At 43.5% G+C, this 14972-nt stretch overlaps 1 protein-coding gene across 1 annotated transcript in view; it reads left to right on the top strand.

The window, feature by feature from the left end:
* Window positions 1-14972, top strand: part of CD109 (CD109 molecule) — a 100456-nt gene that overhangs the window by 11289 nt on the left and 74195 nt on the right. Inside the window, exons 4-7 of the mRNA XM_077306636.1 lie at window positions 1111-1341; window positions 2099-2224; window positions 8954-8993; window positions 10176-10257. Coding sequence (XP_077162751.1) covers window positions 1111-1341; window positions 2099-2224; window positions 8954-8993; window positions 10176-10257 — 479 coding nt within the window. The remainder of the gene's footprint in view (window positions 1-1110; window positions 1342-2098; window positions 2225-8953; window positions 8994-10175; window positions 10258-14972) is intronic.

Here is a 14972-nt window from a genome sequence, read left to right as displayed (position 1 = left end):
TAGACAGAGGGTTTCACCAGGGTGGGCCAAGACTGAAAAAACCCTGATCAAGGCTAACTTTACTTCCTTGGGGCTGGGGACCCTGAGCAAATTTTGGTTGTATCATTTTAGTTCTCTCTGGGGGATATAGTGGAAGAGGCAGTCCTGTAGATACAGGGGTCCCAGACCATTTAGTGCTTTGCACCTGATTTGGTCTCCAATTGGGAGTCAGAACGGCTGGGAGAGCACTGGTATAATATGTGCTGTCTGTGGGGTTACAGTAAGGACCCGAGCTGCTGACTTCTGGACCAGTTGGAGCTTCTGGATCAGCCTCAAGGGCAGCCCTGCATACAGCATGTTACAATAGTCTAGCCTGGAGGTGACCATTGTATGGATCATAGTGGCTAGATTGGGTGTCAAGAGAAGGGTGCAACTTGTCACGGATGGCATAGGTGGAAAAATGCCTGGCCAGTGATGTTTGGGCCTTCATAGATAAGGAGGCATCCTGGGTCACACCCAGGCTCCTGAGGGTAGTTGAAAGTGTTAAATGGATCCCATCAAGAGCCGGGAGTTGCACCCCCCCCCTGCATGTTGACACAGCCAGTGGACCTCTGTCAGCTGGATTTAGCTTCATCCAATTTGGTTTGAGCCAATCCATGATGGCCTCCAGACCATTGGCCAGAGAATCTGGGATGTAGATCAGGGGTAGTCAACCTGTGGTCCTCCAGATGTTCATGGATTTCAATTCCCATGAGCCCCTGCCAGCATTTGCTGAATTCTGGCAGGGGATCATGGGAATTGTAGTCCATGGACATCTAGAGGACCACAGGTTGACTACCCCTGATGTAGATGACCAGCTGCTCATCAACAGAAAGAGTTGGGTGTCATCAGCGTACCGGTGGCAACTGAGCTCATAACCCCGGACCATCTGAGTGAAGGGGTGTATATAGATGTTAAATAACATTGGTGAGGGAATAGTTCCCTGTGGAGCTCTGCATACTAAGGGTTGCCACTGAGAGGTTCTCTCCCCTGGTATCACTCTCTGTCTCTGACCTTGTTTCAATTCTCTCCATGTGTTCAGAACCTTTTGGGTAATCACAACATTCTTTCTTTTTATTTTTTCCTCTTCAGCTCCCGTTGGGCAGTCCTGCTGGTGATTATAATTTGCTAGTCAAAGGATATGCAGAGCGTGAACTGCTGTTTTCTAAACATACAGCCCTTGCATTTGAACAGAAGAGCTTCTCAGTGTTCATCCAGACAGACAAGTCTATGTACAAACCAGGGCAAGCTGTGAAAATACGAATTGTATCTTTGCACCCAGACCTCAAACCACTTGATGCTTTAGTCAACTTATATATCCGGGTAAGGAGACACATGAAGTTATTTATTAAAAGTAGACATTCCAGTGCCTTTCCAGTTTCTGAAGGGAACTGAATAAGAAACTGGTGGGCAGAGGTTAAGTACAAATGATGATTCCTTGCTGAAAAATTCTTTTTCTTTTCTTTAAAGAAACATCACTGGGGCTCTGTTGTACACTTTGTCACATAATGTGTAGTTGGCTGCAAAGTGATAAGTCAGTGTGGTGTGGAGTGCCAGACTAGGTCCTGGGGTCAAATCCCCAGTTTGTACCATGAAGCTCCCTGGATGACTTTCAGCCAGTCATTCTTTCTCTCAGCATAACCAATTTACTGGGTTGTTGTGAAGGCAAAATAGTTTGGAGGACATATGTACGACTTGTAGTTCCTCAAAAAAAGTGTATGATAAAAATGAATATTTAGATGTTGTGGTAGAGAGAATCAAGACAGGTTGATTAAAAAACTGCATTGGTCTTTCTGATAAAATGAGATTTGAACATGAATAAGGAGGGGGATACATTTTAGGTCATCCTGCATCAATGGCAGCAGAGCTGATGAAATTTCCATGCAGATGACTTCTGTTGGAACAAATTCCGTACTTTTGAAGCTGTTGCAACTGCACATTTGCTCTATGTTATATGAAACCTGTCAAAATCCTCTTTAGAACTCAATAAGCTATGTTGTTGTAATTCTTCAGTTTGGATATTCACATTTGTGATGTTACTAAATCCACGGTTTGACATATGGTATGGATTTATTTTTAGGATCCTCGGCGCAATTTAATTCAGCAGTGGCTGGCAGAAAAAGGAAAACTGGGGAAGATTTCCAAGGAGTTTAAAATATCCAGATATCCTGTGCTGGGTGATTGGTCCATACAAGTTGAAATAAATGTGCGTATTAATAACATGAGCACTAAAATGCGGTAATATTCAGTGAAGTCTGTGATAAAATCTCATTATTTGAATATTGTTATTGAACTCCTAATTATAGCCAGGGTAGGCAGTGTTTTTAACCCAGGTGCCAAAAAGAATACATCTACCTGGGAAAATACTAGAAAATAAAAGAGCCGGCAACTGGATTCATGGCCATTATGTGGAAACATCCCACATAATGGCCAGAGTGATGGCTGGCGAATCCAGGCGTCATGACCCACCTGCTGTGCTGCCTCCCTCACCCATCTGTGCTCTCCTGAGCGTGGGGGTAGGCTCAGAGGGCAGGCAGCAGTGGCATGGCTAACGGGGCTCTGGGGCTCATCAGCTGCCACCACTTCCTCTTTTGGGCTGCCCACGCTCTCCTGAGGGCATGGGTGGCCTCGGAGGACAAATGGCGGCCAGGCCCAGAGCCGAGCCCAGTTTGCTGCTACCACTTGTCTTCCAAGGCCGCCCACGTATTTTGATACTGGTTGATGAATCACTTTTTACTTTACAGAAGGCAGCTGGATGACTTTAAAGACATTTCTGTTGCTATGTTCTTCCTCTGGAAATCATATAAATTAGTCCCTTAATTATATGATGCATTATTCCAAGCAGTTCTAACCTCCTGAGTTGTGGCTAGAGAAATATGGTTATGACTATGAGGATGAACACTCAAAGTACCCAGCTATTGAGGATTAGTAAATAGAGATGCCTCTGTTGCTTGGATATGTGTATTTCTACTGATTTTCCAAGCCAGTAGGTGGTTGAGATTTGTATGTTTAGAGATCATTGTAGCACTGCATGAGTTATTTGAGAAGAAGAGTTGTGAATTCCCAGATGGAAGCAATGGGAAATCCAACGATGGAAAAATGTGATACCCTTACATTAGAAAGTTCACTTGGAGGAAAGGCATATATATACAGAGCAAAGGGTAACAGTAGTGCAAATATGATCTTGTGGAAGACACTTTATGATCCATTGCTATGGTACAAATGAAAACATTTTAAAATGTCCTTTAGGGGTCAGTATAGCCAAGGAAATAGAATACAAGAAATAAAAGTAAATTGTGCTTGAAAGTACAGATTGATATGTTGCACAGAAGAAAAGCAGTAAATGCTTTGCCTCCATCTTAAGCTTTTAGGAAACATTTGCTGTGATGGTACAGTCAGAGGTTTCAAGCAAAGATTTTCTAATGCATTTGTCTTCTGCACAAGCAAAACAAAACACACAAACACAAACACAAAGAAAAGTACTCTCAAGCCAATATGTAGAACTTATCCTGCCCTCCGTGAAGTTAAAAGAAGGGCCTGTAATTTCAGGAAAGGAATAAAGTTATGGAAGAAAATAAATGGACATATATTACTGGAAAGAAGCCCGTAAATAGTGAGCTGCAAGCATGTGAAAAGAAGTCATGTACAATTATAGTCAAGTGCCATAAAGAAGAAGTTAGGGCCTTAGTGGAGAGCAGAGGGCTCTTGCTGTAAGCACGCTTGGTACATTAAAGGACTGGCTGGAGTGTGGCCAGGTCAGCTCGGCTGGGTAGGGGAGGAGAGAAGAGGAAAGGTTCTCTCATCCTGACTGCTCTCAAAAATAATCTTCTCCATCAATAAATAACCTTGTTTTGTTGTCATGCTGTTTGTATCAAGTTGTCTATAAAGAGAGGCAGGAGGCACATTGCCCTTGCTGACTTTATGTGTACCACAGCAGCATTGTCCTGAGAAAGGAATAGCAGCTCTTTAGCAGCTTAATGATCTGTCTGAAGATCTCAAAACCACTTTTGTACATTCTTCCTTAGCATCTCTAAACCAGGCATAGCATTTATCGAGCCACAGGCTGATTTACTTGTACCCCAAAGGCCCAGGTGTCCCTTGTGCTTTTTCTGATAGTTGCTCCAGTCATCATAGTTATGGCAACCTTGATTGCTGCAGCAACTGTTTTGGAATCTAAAATGATGATAATGATATCTTTATTGGCATACAACGAGAAACAGATTCAACCAAAAAAAGTTTTGCTTCCGCACATTGGGCATTGTAGCATGAAGCCTGCAAAGCGCGAGAAATAATCGCAACTCACCAGCACTCTGCACTTCTCGAGCTCTCTCGCATGTTTCTGGCAGCTTTTCCTGCTTTAGTCTTGTTGCGCTTTGGCCTGCCTACCAGTGTCAATCACTTTGGCCAGCCAATCCCATCTGGGCATGACTGATTGACAGATGAACTTCCAGCGATCACCGTTTAAATTTTTTTAAAAAATAGACTTATTTGTTTAAACACCTATCCAAACTTTTCCACAAGAGAAAGCAAAACTTTTAAAAGTGAAAGTTTTGATGAATTCAGATCTTCAAAGAAAAATATAATTAATTAGCAGATGGAGAATTTGTAATAAATGTGATTTTAACTTGAATGGGCAGGTATTTATCTTATGGTGATTGTTCTTTAAAAACTCACCTGTGGGAAGGTGGGATAAAGATTCTGAATAAATAAAACCATTTTTGTGAAATAATTTGAGCATCTAGAATTCATCATAGGGGATTTCAAGGGAGAGAAAGAGGAATTGGGGGGATAAGCTCTGTACCAAGTCCTTCTAGGTCCCCCACTTGTACTACACTTATTTGAACACATAAAGATTTTATGTATTTATTATATTTATATACAGCCTTCCCTTTTGGCTCAGGGCGGTTTACATTGTAACTCTCATATGTGATACAGTACAATGAACATTAAAATATAAAAAACTTAATTAACAGTGAGAACTTGTATCAAACAGTGTTTTCATGTGCTCAATGACAATAAACAACAGTTTGGTCTATCTGCACTATGGTTCCATTTTCTATTAGTGCAGTTTATGGGGGTCTCGACTGCTGGCCTTTTCACTTAGTGATGTGGAACAAATGGTCTGGCACGCCTCATCAAACAGAAATGAATACATACACGATGTCTGTAGTCATGCCCATGAAGTGTGCCAGAAGATGAAGAGAGCCCAGCCAGTAGTTCCGCTGGCCCCAGGGGCCTAGCCAGCTGCTATGCGCCCAGCAGAGGCTGAGGCTGCTGCTGCATCACCAGTGGGGACCTTAGCATCTGTCCTGCCCCCGAGGCCTTGGCAGCAGTTGTGCTGGGGACTTAGGCAGCCGCTGCATTACCAGCAGGGGCCAAGACAGCGGAGGAAAGGTAAGCAGAAAGAGAAGGGGGAGGGGAGAAGGGAGTATGTGTGTGTATGTGTTTGCTTGGGAGATAGGTAGGTTGGGAAACCAGCAGGTTAAGGGGGAAATGGGAGGGGGGAAGGGAGTCTCTGTTGTTCTTTGTGTGTGTTTGCTTGGGAGGGAGGAGGAACCAAGGAGGAGGTTGGGAAACCAACAGGTAAGGGGGAAATGGAGGGGGGGGGAGAAGCATGCCTCTGTATGTCTCTCTCTCTCTCTCTCTGTATGTGTGTTGGCCATGGAGGGAGGGGGCCCTGACCAAGTAGCCCCAGAGCAGGTATGTGTCCCACATTCAGACTGTCAGTAGATTTTTCTTGACCAAATGTCTGGTAGAAGAGCTCCTTTTTGCAGGCCCTATGGAATTTTTAGCTCTGGTAGGGCTCTGATGTCTTCTGGGAGCTTGTTCCGCCAGGTGGGGGCCAAGACAGAGAAAGCCCTGACTCTAGTCATTGACAGACAAGCTTCCCTGGGGCCAGGGAATTGCCAGTTTGCTGGTGTTGGAGGAGCATCAAGCTCTTTGTGGGGCATAGGAAGAAAGGCAGTTTCTCAGATACTCAGGGCCCAGGTCACATTTGGCCTTGAAGGTGATTACCAGAACTTTAAGCCTGATTTGGTAGTCAACTGTTAGTCAGTGCAGCTGTTGGAGTGACGGCCAAATATGGGGCCTCCATGGTGTTCCCATAAGAACTCTGGCTGCTGTCTCAACCGCACGGCCTGGCCAGAAGCCTGACTGAGCTGGGTCTAGGACTGAAGCTTCTTCCAGGAATGCTGCCAGTTGGTCTGCGGCAGCTCTTTCTAGCACCTCCCTAGAAACGCTAAGTACGAGACAGGGCGGTAGTTGATGGGCTCCTGCAGATCTAGGGATGGATTCTTCAGCAGAGGCCAGACCACTGCTGCCTTTAGCCCTTCTTGGAATTCTCCAGTTGAAAGGGAGAGGGTGATTATCTCCCAGAGGGGGGCCCCTTGGGACATTAAATCCAACCTATTAGCATACGGTTTGGATTTGAAAGTGAACCTTTGCTATGACAGGTTGGTATTAATAAATTATTTGGTGTACTTTTGTTCATCTAAGCCAAATTTCTCATAATGATGGCTTGAACTAAAATAATACTTATCTGCTGGGTGCATTTAACATAGGCTAACTTGTTACTTTAATGATTGAGAAGATTTTTACCCTGCTTCCAATAAATGCTTTTCAAGGCAGCTTGCAAAATCCATTAAAACAACCCATGACAGGCATAAATGGGCAGGAAGGTGTTGTTTCAGTGTCCTCTTCCCAGTCCTACGAGGCCTTCCTCTGCACTGGGTGGTGTTATCCCTTCAGACCATGGTGGCCACAGGGTAAACTGCCCCCTAGAGATAAAAGCTTAGCAGGTGGATGCCTGCAGCTGTTGTCTTAATGGTTCCTGGTGAATGGCATTAAAAATATAACACACCACTATTTAATAGATTTATAACCAAGGGATAACGAGATCAGTTTTAGAACAGACTGTCTTTAGGTTATCAGTACTTGTGCTGTAGGACGACTGACTTCATTCTGCATTCTAAATATATGAATGTAAAAACATGAAAGTGTTTTTGTACAATTATTTGATGATAACTCATTCTGTAAGAGTTCTCAAACATGGGATAAAGACAGCTTGCTTTTTGTACTCCTAAATGTGCTTTAAAATAAAATGATAAAACTAATTCTGAATGTTTTGTAATTTTGAATGTGTTGTAATTGTACTTATATTGTAAATTCTAGAGGATAAATGACAGTCTGTAGTAATAAAAATAGCAAAAAGTCCAGTGATATCTTTTGGTATACATACATATGGGAAAAGATAATAATTAGGTTATGACTTTGTAAAGTTTTTTCTTGTACACATGTCTCTATGTTTGTTTATATGTATCTCTCTGTGTGTGCATGTATGGCTATATGGATACTTAGACACCTATTTATTCATATTCATATTCATGTCCATATCCATATCCATATCCATATCCATATCCATATCCATATCCATATCCATATTCATATTCATATTCATATTCATATTCATATTCATATTATCCTGCCACTCCCACAAAGGCTTGTGGTGGCTAACAATAAGCATAAAACCCTCGCACAGCATAAAATCCCCAATAAAACCCATAAAACAATTTAAACCAGGGGTAGTCAACCTGGCAGCCGTTTGCTGGCAGGGGCTCATGGGAATTGCAGTCCATGGACATCTGGAGGACCACAGGTTGACTAACCCTGATTTAAACCATCAAACAACTGATCAACCCTAGAAAAAAAACCCTCCAATATGCAGCAGCAAACAATCCAACTAATCACTAATAGGCCTTAGGGTGGACAGAGGGGCTGATCTTTCCTCTTTAATCCGGCCCTAATAGCCCAATAGGGCTTGATGGCAGGGGAGTCCAGATCTTTTTTTGTGCGCTGGCCTCAACCATAAACCTGGCGGAAGAGCTCTGTCTTGCAGGCCCTGTGGAACACCGAAAGCTCCTACAGGGCCCATAGCTCTTCTAGGAGCTCATTCCACCAGATGGAGGGGCTAGGACCGAAAAGGCCCTGGCCCTGGTCGAGGCCAGGCACGCTTCCAGGAAGCTGGGAACGACCAACAGATTTGTACCTGTAGAGTGCAAAGCTCTGTGGGGGGCATAGGGCAAAAGGTGGTCCCTCAGGTATGTGGGTCCCAGACCGTGGAGGGCCTTAAAGGTAAGAACCAGCTCCTTAAACCAGATCCGGGCAGCAACCGGTAACCAATGCAGCTGCCTCAGCACAGGCAGGATATGTGTATCTGTTTTGTGTATCTGGGAACACGGACTGTGGCTTACAGAAATTTAAGCCATAATATATAATACTTTAAGTTTTAAAAGGATTTTGGGACATATGTTAGTGACTATGGTCGATTCCTTACCAGCGGCGCCACTCCGAGATACTGGTGGTATGTTGCAGCAGAGCTGCATGCGCTGTTGCTTACTGTGGCCTTATAGGGGACACATTTCAACAGTGGACCCAGTCCGCCCCAGATTTGTGCATCCTAGCGGATACAGCCAACACAGAAAGGATCTGCCTGACGGGGTGGTGGCGACAGTGAGGATTGCAATACTACCTTCCTGCAAATAAAATAAATGCGCCATTCAGCCCCACAGCACCGTGAAGCAGTGTGGAGCCAACTGGGGCATATTTTGGCTCTGCCAGTCTGCCATAGACAGGAATAAGGTGAACCTGGAAGGCCTTAACACAGGGAAACGATGCCCTGAAGCACCCCAGGCCTGGGAGGGGGCCAGCATCTCATCATGTGGAAGTGGGGATTAGCCCTGCTGCCACGTGAGCGCCCACCTGACCTTTCCCATCCATGTGGATAAAACCAAAAATTGTCATGTTTGGAACAATGCTGCTCAATGTATGTCTATTTTACAAAAAAGTAGTTGCTAGAATTTCTCCCATGCCCCAGTCCAATAAACTATGAATTGGCACTTATATATTATAGTGTTTTTGTTTGTTTGTTTTCCCATAGGATCAAACTCATTATCAAACATTTACTGTGATGGAATATGGTGAGTATTGCCTGTCTGATAACCAATATCCTTTCTTGGAAGAGTGTGAAAGTACAGGGATTTTTGGACATAAGTATTATGAGGTAGGCAGTGTCCACACTGCCAAAGGTCTCCCTGACTGTGTGCTGCTGCCACTTGATAACCTACCTGCCGACCAGTCATTTCAGGTGATAAAAGGGAGGGAGGTTTTTCTTCTTCTGAGTGGTGCCTGTGTTTTGTGCCGTGACATTTCTCAAGGGAATTGTATTGCCTGTCCCTGTGGACTGTTGATCTATACATGGGTCTGAAAGCATGCCCAGGCTACCAGTTTAGTTTAACTGAAATTCTGTTTTCCCAGAGAACCCTGGGGATACTACTTCTGGATAGTGATGGTGGAGACAGAGGGAATAATCTCTAACAGAATTTTCAGTACTCATTTCAAACTGTAATTCCCAGGATTTTTATTGGGGGGGGGAGGAGGAGGAGGAGGAAAGGAGAGGCCATGACAGTTAGTATCATTTGCATTGCAGGTAGCGTGAGAGTTGCCAGCTGCCTGCAGAAAAAATGTCCCGTTCCTTTGTTGGAGTCTAATGGGGTGTTATTTGCCATTTAATGTTTTTTACCTCCATTCAGTGAAAAGCTTTAACTGCCCAATTTTACATATGAAGCTTCTTTTAAGGAGGCAAGATCTTTTTCTCCAGGTTTGCTGCCGACTTTAGCAGGCATATAAGCACAAATTATTTGTATTGAATTGAAAAGCCTTATTACTAAAGTGTTATGACTCTGTTTGTCTGTATATTATTTGTTTAAAGCATATACTTTTATTTATTTACTTCATTAAAACACAAGGTGGACATATTTTTTTTAAGTAGTATGCATACGATCAATAGTGCAATTAAATGGGATTACAGTATTCGAGCAGCATTAAAATAGTATAATATGCACAACCGTGAAGAAAACTGGATTACAAAACTGGAGAAATGATGTGGTAGTATGGTGGATACAGTGAACAAAGCAATGAGTGCTGCCTACAATTTTAGACGTTAGTTTTGAGCCTACTCTCTTTGAGCCTACTTTATCAAAAGGACTCTCCCTGACCATACATGCAATAGTATGTAAGCAAAACAGTGAAAGCAACCTATAACACCAGTCATTATGACCCATTTTCTTTTATAAAACAGCCATAACTTTTGATTTTTTTAGTGTTACCAAAATTTGAAGTCATTCTTGCAACACCTCTGTTTTACTCTTCAAAAGAGAACTTCAGTGCTGCTGTCACGGCAAAGTAAGTAAAAAGTGCATGTCACGTTTTGTGAGTAGGAATTCCTTGCGATTTAGGATGGAACATGCCCATTTAGTACATATAAAATGTAACAGTTTTTCACAAGGGCATCTCCATGCAATAGATGGATGAAAAGATTTTAAAAGATTTGAAAATAAGATTGAGTTTAGGTATCTTTTAAATCTGGAAGATCATCAGTTAGCTATTATTATTAAAGTAATATAACATAACGGTGTGCCACTAACTGGAGTTACGCCCTTTGACATGGGTGAATTTAGAAGGGTGTAAATCTGTTCAGGATTGCATGGTTAGGCTCTTATTTCTCTGCTTACCAGTTATCTGAATATCTGATAATAAAATTCTGGCTGCCAATGGCAAGGTACTATTACTAGTTTTCTTTGAGCAAACAAACCAACGAGAGTCTCAAGTGTGTCAAAGGATGATAAATCCTACAAGATCAATAATATTGGGAACAGTTATAATATGCAATCCTGTTGCACATCTCATGGAGGAGGGCTGCATGTTCAAGAGTCTAGTACATAAGCAGCCGCCTGATGGGGCAAGTGCCCACTGATGGGGCAGGTACCCTCTGAGGTCATTTCAGGTTGGGAATAGTACAGGGAAGGTGGTTGAATCCCCTCCTTCCTCTGCATGGTGCTCTCAGTCTAAATCAGTCCCCTGCAGTGTTTCAGAATTGAGTTCCCAAGGGAAACTCACAGCTGCTGTCTGGTTGCGTATATCCATAGCAATCATATCCTACACGCACCATTAAGTTTGGGCTTGAAATTTCAAAACGTGTACATCTGTGTGTATTTTTTTTACACAGATCTAGCCCCCCTTCCATATTATTGCTAACAATATTGTCACAATTAAAATATGTAAAGAAGTGTTAATCAAGGCAAGCTGGACGTGGTTAAACAAGAAATGAGAAGACTGAACATCGACATTTTAGGAATCAGTGAACTAAAATGGACAGGAATGGGTGAATTTAATTCAGATGACCATCAGGTATACTACTGTGGACAAGAATCTCGCAGAAGAAATGGAGTAGCCTTCATAATCAATAAGAGAGTAGGAAAAGCAGTCTTGGGATACAATCCCCAAAATGACAGAATGATCTCAGTTCGAATCCAAGGCAAACCATTCAACATCACAGTGATCCAGGTCTACCCCCCAACCACTGCTGCTGAAGAGGATGAAGTTGATCAGTTCTATGAAGCCCTACAACACCTTCTAGAAGCAACGCCCCAAAATGATGTGCTTATCATCATGGGGGATTGGAATGCTAAAGTAGGAAGCCAAAAGATAACCGGGATAACAGGCAAGTTTGGCCTTGGAGTACAAAATGAAGCAGGGCACAGGCTGGTAGAATTTTGTCAAGAGAATACAATGGTCATAGCAAACACTCTTTTCCAGCAACCCAAGAGACGACTCTACACATGGACATCACCAGACGGTCAACACAGAAATCAGATTGACTATGTGCTCTGCAGCCAAAGATGGAAAAGTTCTATCCAGTCAATAAAAACAAGACCAGGAGCTGATTGTGGTTCAGATCATGAGCTACTTGTTGCAAAATTTAAGCTTAAATTGAAGAAAGTAGGGCAAAGCACTAGGCCACTCAGGTATGAACTAAATCATATCCCCGACGAATACACAGTGGAGGTGACAAATAGATTTAAGGAATTAGATCTGATAGACAGAGTGCCTGAAGAACTATGGACGGAGGTTCGTAACATTGTACAAGAGGTAGCAACTAAAACCATCCCAGAGAAAAAGAAATGCAAGAAATCAAAATGGCTGTCTGAGGAAGCTTTACAAATAGCTAAGGAGAGAAGGGAAGTGAAAGGCAAGGGAGAAAGAGAAAGATACACCCAATTGAATGCAGAATTCCAGAGAAAAGCTAGAAGAGATAAGAATGCCTTCTTAAATGAACAGTGCAAGCAAATAGAAGAAAACAATAGAATGGGGAGGACCAGAGATCTTTTCAAGAAAATTGGAGATATGAAGAGAACGTTTCATGCAAAGATGGGTATGATAAGGGATCAAAATGGTAGGGACCTCACAGAAGCAGAAGAGATCAAACAAAGGTGGCAAAATTATACAGAAGAACTATACAAGAGCGAGCTTAACATCCCTGATGACCAAAATGGGGTAGTTACTGACCTGGAGCCAGACATCCTGGAATGTGAAGTCAAATGGGCCTTAGGAAGTCTGAGCAACAATAAAGCTAGTGGTAGTGACAGCATTCCAGTTGAACTATTCAAAATCTTAAAGGACGATGCAGTAAAAGTGCTACACTCAATATGCCAGCAAATTTGGAAAACTCAGCAATGGCCACAGGATTGGAAAAGGTCAGTTTACATTCCAATCCCAAAGAAGGGCAATGCCAAAGAATGTTCAAACTACCGCACCATTGCACTAATTTCTCATGCTAGCAAAGTTATGCTCAAAATCCTACAAGTTAGGCTCCAGCAATATGTGGACCGAGAACTCCCAGAAGTACAGGCAGGATTTCGAAGAGGCAGAGGAACTAGAGATCAAATAGCCAACATACGCTGGATCATGGAGAAAGCTAGGGAGTACCAGAAGAACGTCTACTTCTGCTTCATTGACTATGCTAAAGCCTTTGATTGTGTGGAGCACAACAAATTGTGGCAAGTTCTTAAAGAGATGGGAATACCAGAGCATCTTATTTGTCTCTTGAGAAATTTATATGCAGGTCAAGAAGCAACAGTGAGAACTGAACATGGAATCACTGACTGGTTCAAAATTGAGAAAGGAGTTCGGCAAGGCTGTATACTGTCGCCTTGCCTATTTAACTTGTATGCAGAGCACATCATGAGAAATGCGGGATTAGAGGAGTCACAAATTGGGATCAAGATTGCAGGGAGAAATATCAACAACCTCAGATATGCAGATGATACCACTCTAATGGCAGAAAGTGAAGAGGAACTAAAGAGCCTGTTGATGCGGGTGAAGGAGGAGAGTGCAAAAGTTGGCTTGAAACTCAACATCAAGAAAACAAAGATCATGGCATCCGGCCCTCTCAATTCCTGGCAAATAGAAGGGGAAGAAATGGAGATAGTGACAGATTTTATTTTCCTGGGCTCCAAGATCACTGCAGATGGGGACTGCAGCAAAGAAATTAAAAGAAATTAAAAGACGCTTGCTCCTGGGGAGGAAAGCTATGGCAAATCTAGACAGCATCCTAAAAAGCAGAGATATCACCCTGCCAACAAAAGTGCGTTTAGTCAAGGCTATGGTCTTCCCAGTTGCAATGTATGGCTGCGAAAGTTGGACCATAAGGAAGGCCGAGCGTCAAAGAATTGAGGCTTTTGAACTCTGGTGCTGGAGAAGACTCTTGCGAGTCCCATGGACTGCAAGGCGAACAAACCGGTCAGTCCTCGAGGAGATCAGCCCTGACTGCTCTTTAGAAGGCCAGATCCTGAAGATGAAACTCAAATATTTTGGCCACCTCATGAGAAGGAAGGACTCCCTGGAGAAGAGCCTAATGCTGGGAGAGATCGAGGGCAAAAGAAGAAGGGGACGACAGAGAATGAGGTGGATGGATGGAGTCACTGAAGCAGTAGGTGCAAACTTAAATGGACTCCGGGGAATGGTAGAGGACAGGAAGGCCTGGAGGATCATTGTCCATGGGGTCGCGATGGGTCGGACACGACTTCGCACATAACAACAACAAAAGAAGTGTCAGGAATGTGGAAGATATGTTCCCTCCTTCTATCTGGCATGGCCAGCAACTCTCACAGAGCCATCCTGAACAGAGCTGCACCCTTTTAAGCGTATTAACATCACTGGATTTAGAATGGTGTATATTGGGTCTGTTGGGCATATAAAAACAACACTTCTTCTTCAATCCTGACCTTGTGGAGTGGCCAAGAGTCTTGTGGTCCTGCCCAGGAGATCTCACCCTCCAGCCACCGTGAAGGAGCCAAAGAATGCCAGAGATCTGCAGAGGCAGGGAGAGGCAATACAGAAAGTGCCCTTGCAGCCACCGACAACTCAGAGGCAGTCGTGTCCTAGTGGGTCAGTGACATGGAAGGGGCCAGGGCCAGGGCTAGCTGAGGCAGGAATCCCTGGTGTGAGTCCTGTTGATGGGGCACAGGGCCAGCTGAACTGGGGGAGCATGCTGAGGGGAGTGGAACTAGGGGAGGCAACCACCCAAAGGGGTTGGGCATGCTCAAGGGCACCCAGGCAGCCAGGATGCAGAGCATGGAGCTGGAGCTGGCAGGAAGCAATAAAGCCTCAGTTGGGATGGAACTGAGATGGGAGAAGCAAATAAAAGGAAGCTCCTGAAAGGAGGTCAGGGAAGAAGTGGGCAGTGTGATAGTGACAGGAACAACCTCAATGTGGGGGCGCAGACATCGGCAACAGCCAAGCCAAGCCCATTCTGAGACCTCCTGGAGCTTCCTGGTGGGGGAAAGGAGTCAGTTGCAGAACTTCAGCCTAGAGGTGACCATTGCATGGATCGCTGTGCAAAATTATTCTTGTTTGGATAGTCCCAAAGTTTGCCTCCAAAGAAGGTAGGAAAGGACAGTATGGTAGATAGATCCAGTGGTGAATGGGATAGGTGTACTAGCTTTATTTATTAATTAATTTATTTATTACATTTCTTTGCTCAAAATCGTCATCAATAGAGGTACATCATGCACTAACAGTTCAGTAACAGTTCATTAACCCAATAACTAATTTTGCTA

The sequence above is a fragment of the Paroedura picta genome, chromosome 1 (assembly GCF_049243985.1).
Source record: "Paroedura picta isolate Pp20150507F chromosome 1, Ppicta_v3.0, whole genome shotgun sequence".
NCBI classification, from domain to species: Eukaryota; Metazoa; Chordata; class Lepidosauria; order Squamata; family Gekkonidae; genus Paroedura; species Paroedura picta.
Note: the sequence above shows the minus strand (reverse complement) of the source record. Positions and strands in the feature narration are given on the sequence as shown.